The sequence below is a fragment of the Humulus lupulus genome, chromosome 6 (assembly GCF_963169125.1).
Source record: "Humulus lupulus chromosome 6, drHumLupu1.1, whole genome shotgun sequence".
Lineage (NCBI taxonomy): Eukaryota > Viridiplantae > Streptophyta > Magnoliopsida > Rosales > Cannabaceae > Humulus > Humulus lupulus.
Genome location: NC_084798.1, coordinates 87,832,991 through 87,839,102, shown reverse-complemented (window position 1 = coordinate 87,839,102; position 6,112 = coordinate 87,832,991). Strand labels below are relative to the sequence as shown.

Below are 6,112 nucleotides of genomic sequence, written 5' to 3'. Positions count from 1 at the left end.
CAACAATATTATGTAACACACTAGTTATTATTTAGAGGAAATTACATTTTATATGAGATTTTTAATAGAGTGTGCAAAAATATGGCTTTTTTTTTCATAAAAAGTTAATCTATGGCTTTTTTTTTTAAGAATTTTCACTTTCAGGGTTTATTTTCTCATATTTTTGTATAAAGTTGTTTTATGCCATAGTTTTACTCTTAATCAAGTTTTATTAATTTGGAAGGGTATGTTTGTAATTTGATTATTATTTTTTAGCTTATTTTTTTTTTGTTTTATATTATTTATTTTATAATAAATTTTCTTTGGTTGTTTTGTATTTTTTTTTGTAATATGAATTGTGTTTAAAATTATTTTTTATTTATTATAAACATTTTTTTTCCTTTTTTTAAGATTGTAAGATTGATTGATCTTTGACAGTTATGTAAAAAAAAATCCTAGAGCTAGATTAAATAACATGTAACAGGAGGGGTAACCAGTTATCCTGAGAGAAGTAACTTTCTGCCATAATAGGGGTAACCAGTTACCATAAGAGGGGTGATGGGTTTCTCATATTAAATATGAAAAGAAACATTAAATTTGAAGGAAAAAGAGGAAGAGCACTTCATTAAAAAAGAAGAAGAAGTAACTATGATTTTAGTAACATAGGTAACTAGTTACCATAAAGAGCCCATAAATACACACACACATCAAAACGTGAAGGTAACTAGTTACTCCCAAAAATATACACACAAAGAACATGAAGGTAACTAGTTGCCCCAAAAAATATACACACAAAGAACGAGAAGATAATCAGTTACCACAGATCTGAAGATAGAAAAAAAAAATAAGATCCACCTCTTTTCCCTTCTCTCCCATCTTCTTCTTATAACTTTTTTTTTTTTTCTAGATTTGAATGTTCTCATCAGGGTAACTAGTTACCCATTCACATTTTCATATTTTTATTAGTTTTATTTCTAAAATTTGGTGTTCCTATAAGGGATACACTAAAAAGAAAATAATGAAAAGTTTGATTTGAATTTTTTTGCATATAATGGAAAAAACTATAATAAAAGATAATAAATAACAAAATAGTAAAATAATTGTGTAATGTTAAAATATGTGTAAAAAAATTAGAAAAATGGAATGAGAAAAGAACAAGTACAAAAAATGAAGAAAAAAGAAGGAAAAAGAAACCTAGGAATTTTTTTAAAAAAATATGAAGAAAAAAAACAAAAGAAATGATGAAGAAAAAAAATAGATGAATGAATAAAAATGAAAAGAAGAAGAAGAAAATAATAGAAAATGGAAATAAAAAATTGGTAAAAAAACCAAGAAAAAATGGAATAAGAAAAAAAGTTCACATGTATGAAAAAGGAAAAAAATGGAATAAGAAAATAATAATTACAAAATGAAGAAAAAATAGAAGAAAAAAAATGAAGAAAATGGAAAAAAAACTGACAAAATATGAACAAAAAAAATAAAACAATACAAGTAAAAGAAAAAAATAACATAAATGAATAAAAATGAAAATAAGAAGAATAAGAAGAAGAATGAAAAAATTGAAAGAAAAAGATTAATGAAAAAATTGGTACAAAAAAAGAAAAAGAAAAAAATGGAAGAAAAAATAAGTAAGGGAAAAAAAGAAAAAAGAAAATATTGAAAAAAATAAAATAAAATTACTTTTAAAATTAAAGAAAACATAATTATGATAAAAAATGTGACATTTTTATATTTTAATTAGTAACTAATTATATTTTTTATATTTTAATTTTTTTTTAATAAATCTATCTATACAAATTAAAAAAAATATAATTCTTATATTTTTGTACATTGATAATCATATATTTTTTTAAATTCTCTATTATTTAAAACGGGCTGAAATACCAATCCATGTAATGTGAGGAAGGCCTTATATGCTTGCATGGCATCACTGAAATGGCAAATCTACAGAGCACCACGTAGGCTGTTTCTTAGTATATGCCACGTGTCCCTCAATTCAACTCTATCATATTATTCATATATAAATATATTCAATTATTCATCCTTCAATATTTGTATTCGGTTCTTTCAATATCTAGTGTTGTGTCAATGGGAGCAGCTGGCTATATCTTTCTTCTCAATGCTACCTTTTCAAAAACAAAAATGTCCCTAATCAGGCCCTTAACCCCATGTCTCTATAATCCCATCATCAAGGTACTGCTAATGTCAATAACTTTATAAAGTGATATTTAAGTTACCACGTCTCATTCATTATAGTATCGTTGAGTAATTTATTTATTATTTGGTCATAACGCATTATTATTATTATTATTATTGTTGTTGTTGTTGTTTAGATTTAGAAATCAGTAGCAGTAGCTAAACATATTTAATTCTCTGAATCTAGAATGAGTTTATGATATATGACAAAATGTGTACGAGATATGAAACTGTAGAATATGAATAGTACACATGAGCATATGAACAACAACTAAAAAGCATTCTTTAATAGTGTGATTAGTTCAACAGCAGACAGAAGCAGTATATGCATATAAATATTCATGAGAACTAGTACTGTTTTATTCGGTTTCTTCTACATCTTATAAATTCATTTATAGAACCCATCTTCTAAAACTAACTATAATTAGTTTAATAGTATTGTAAGTTTATGAGCTAGCCTTTATATTTTGTGTGTGTGAGTGATAGATATTGTGAAAGTTTAAGGGTATATAAAGATGCCTTTTATTGGACAAATTAGAAACTATAAAATTGTGTGTATAATAAATATATGTGTGTGTGTGTACGTGTTCGTACAGAAATACAACCAAGCAAGCAAAGGCTATGAGGATAGGCATGAAAGTGGTACACAAGAAAGAGCGCCTTCAACAGCAGAGGTAATAGATAAGATGGCTGAGGAGAAGCTCCGGGAGGCTGACCATCAAGCCTTTGATGATAAGATATTTGATGGAGCTGAAAAGGCCACTTTGGGGGAACCTAAGCTTGACTCTGCCAAGAACACATACAAAGACAAGGAGCATCAACCTGGTGCTGACTACCGCAGAAGAGGGGATGATCATGATGATCATTAATCACTACAACTTTTCACTTTTACTTGAATCAATACTTGGCTGCCATACTATTTCACCAGATAAAACAATGTCATAAATGGTTACATAATTAACTTTATGTTAAATAAGAAGTGTTTCCCAACTTCCATTGATATATTGGGGCTGTGATTTGTATTGTATCTTAATTTGTGATTGTAAGAACAAGTTTATAAGTAAAGCACATGAAAATCTTAGACTTATCCAGTGTATCCTATGTTCATCATGGTCATAGTTGTGGGAAAAACCTGCTTTGATGACATGGTCAAAATTATGTTGGAAGTAATGGGTTCATCACAAGTGTAGTTACTGCGACCCCCCAACACTTGAAGTACAAGTAATCACTTATCAGGACTCGATTTAGGGAGTCTGTCTTCTTATCACATGGCTTCATTGTTTATTAATGTTGCATAACAAAATGTTCAGGTTCAATCAGAGAACGCCTTATAACAGATCAAGATTTTTTTTTTCAAACGAAAAAAAAAATACAAGGAGAAAACAACCAAATAATACAATTTCAAATAACGAAACAACCAAGTAACAGATGCATTTTACAGAAGAAAAAAGAGAAGCACTGGCAAAGATTGAACTCCTTAGCCAATAACAAGATTTCATGGATTAGACAAAGCTGGGAAAGACGTTAACATAACTGCATGAAGATAGTTCCTGCAGGACAATAGTTCAATTAAGAACTTAATTTACAGATCATCCATTGCTGGGGGAGGGTATTTTGGCTTTGGTGGGAAGGGAGGCCTTGGTGGGAATGGAGGCCTTGGTGGCCGAGACGGAAAGGGGAAAGGTGGCTTAGGTGGGAATGGCCATGGAAATGGAGGAGAGGGCTGAGCATAGCCACACATGCCAAATCTGCAACGAATTTTATAAGGGCATCTGTGCCCACACTTGCCGCAATTAAAAGGACTGAAATTTGTATTTCTACATCGTCCATTGCAGCATTTCCATGTGAATGGACACCTTATTCCACACAGCCCGCAGTTGTTAACGTCGGAAGTGACATCAATACACACATTTCTACAGCATTTTTTTCTTGGTGGCTTTTCACCTTGGCTGCATATCCATGGCCATTTTTTGCAACCGGTCTCTCGAGGTTTTTTTCTTTTCTGTAGCCATGAGGATGAGGGTGATCCGTCCATGGTGTAATTTGGTCGCAATCCATCATAAGTTGGTGGCTTTGAATCTACTTCCACTACTATCACAAACAATATGAGTTGAAGTAGTAATAAGATGGTAATTTGAGCATTAGCTAGCATAGCTCTATGGTGCACAACAAAACTCGAAGGCCTTTTCCATGATATATAATGGTGACAAGGAGTATAGTTTTAGTTTTTGATGTAGGTCATGCTTTTCTTACTTATGGTTTAACTATGGGAGACTCGTGTTGTGGAAGGTAGACATGGTGTTTAATGACTTCTAATTACAATGAAGAGAGGGAGTTCTTATGTTATTCTATTATGGGCCCTTTTACTTTTACTTAATTATAAATAATTGGGTGATTAATAGCTTGTAATTCTAATTACAAGCTGATTTTTTAATGATCATGGTATGTGCCTTTTTCCTTAAGATTTAAGCCTCATTGTTCGACCTGAAGTATTTTATTATGTTTGCATGTACAACGGTGAGAAACTTTTTACCCGGGTTATGGGGAGAGAGGAAGAAACATTCTACATGATCAACAAGGTTCGAGACCCAACTAAAATAATAAATAAACGTGTAAATCTGAGAAAGCAACCCCATCACATGGTTGAGCAAGTTTATTAAACAACTTTGGCCATAAATTGAAACCAGCAACAAGCAATAATAACTCGGGAGGTTATGAATGAATTGAATTTCTTAAACTGATGGCAGAAAATAAAAACATAAACTTGATACCAATTCTGAAACGGTTGACAAATATTTGATCTAGCAAAAAAAAAAAAAAATTCTGGCCTAACAGCAGTTAAATTATAAAATCAATTGCAGGGCCTAAACTTTTCCCCTTCCTGTTGTATTGGCTTTCAAATTTTTAACCTTGCATTCCAAAGTAGGAATATATATCATTTGTTGTATTCACTCTTTTCAATACTGAAGCACAATAGAGCCGAACTTCAACCTATCCGATATCTCATTCAAATGGGAATCCTAAGTAAAGCTTGCATAATACGACAATTATTAGGATTAGTTTTATATTTGGCTCTGTATTTTAGGTTCTTTTGTTAGTCTATTTCAGTTGTATTCGTTTTCTATCTTTAGAGGGCTCTGGTATATTAGTTAGTTCAGCTTTTATTTCATTTCCTGTTTTCATTGTCTTCAGCCTTGGTCTATATAAAACAGGTTTGCTCATTCTTAATTTATCAAGGTTCATTTTAATAAAGCTAAGTCACTTTCTTCATCATAATTTTGCAAATAGACAAAGGAGATTTGAGAAAGAATCAAAAGGTAGGCTAGGTTTTCATTATATCAAAAAGATAAAAATAAGAGTATAAGAGCAACAAAATATATAGCCAAAATAATGAGAGGCTAAAAGACTAAACTATCATTACATATTCATAAAACTTATATTATTAACATCCCCTCAAACTCACGATGCATTTATGGGAAGAAACGAGAGTTTGCTAACTAAGAAACGAAAACGAGAAATAGAATGAGCCTTCGTAAACAAGTCGGCAATCTGCATAGCAGAAGTGACAAATGGTAAGATGATGGTCCCATTCTGATAGTGGTGACGAGTAAGATGACAATCTATCTCAATATGTTTCGTGCGCTCATGAAAAACGAAGTTGCGAGTAATCTGAATAGCACTAACATTGTGACAATGCATCAGAGTGGGATCTGAGAGAATAACACCCATATCGGCAAGTAACCAACGCAACCAAAAATTTTTAGCAGTAGTGGAGGCCATGGCACGATATTCTGCTTCTGTAGACGATCGAGAGACAACAGTCTGTTTTTTTACTCTTCCAATAAATAAGAGAATCTTCCAAAAATATACAAAACCAGTGGTAGATTTGCGATCAGTACAATCACCACCCCAATCTGCATCTGAGTAGGCACGTAAC

At 31.3% G+C, this 6,112-nt stretch overlaps 1 protein-coding gene across 1 annotated transcript; it reads left to right on the top strand.

The window, feature by feature from the left end:
* The first annotated feature begins 1,928 nt into the window (after positions 1-1,928).
* On the top strand, positions 1,929-3,756 carry LOC133782348 (uncharacterized). Its single transcript, XM_062221618.1, has 2 exons — positions 1,929-2,172; positions 2,772-3,756. The coding sequence occupies exons 1-2, from the start codon at positions 1,957-1,959 to the stop codon at positions 3,042-3,044; spliced, it is 489 nt and encodes a 162-aa protein (XP_062077602.1). The 5' UTR covers positions 1,929-1,956; the 3' UTR covers positions 3,045-3,756.
* The last annotated feature ends 2,356 nt before the right edge of the window (positions 3,757-6,112 follow it).

Bases quoted from the DNA above. Each gene is read 5' to 3' on its own strand.
- LOC133782348 (XM_062221618.1), top strand. From the start codon at position 1,957: ATGCCACGTGTCCCTCAATTCAACTCTATCATATTATTCATATATAAA. The intron at 2,173-2,771 runs GTACTGCTAATG...GTGTTCGTACAG, and splicing joins TCTATAATCCCATCATCAAG to AAATACAACCAAGCAAGCAA.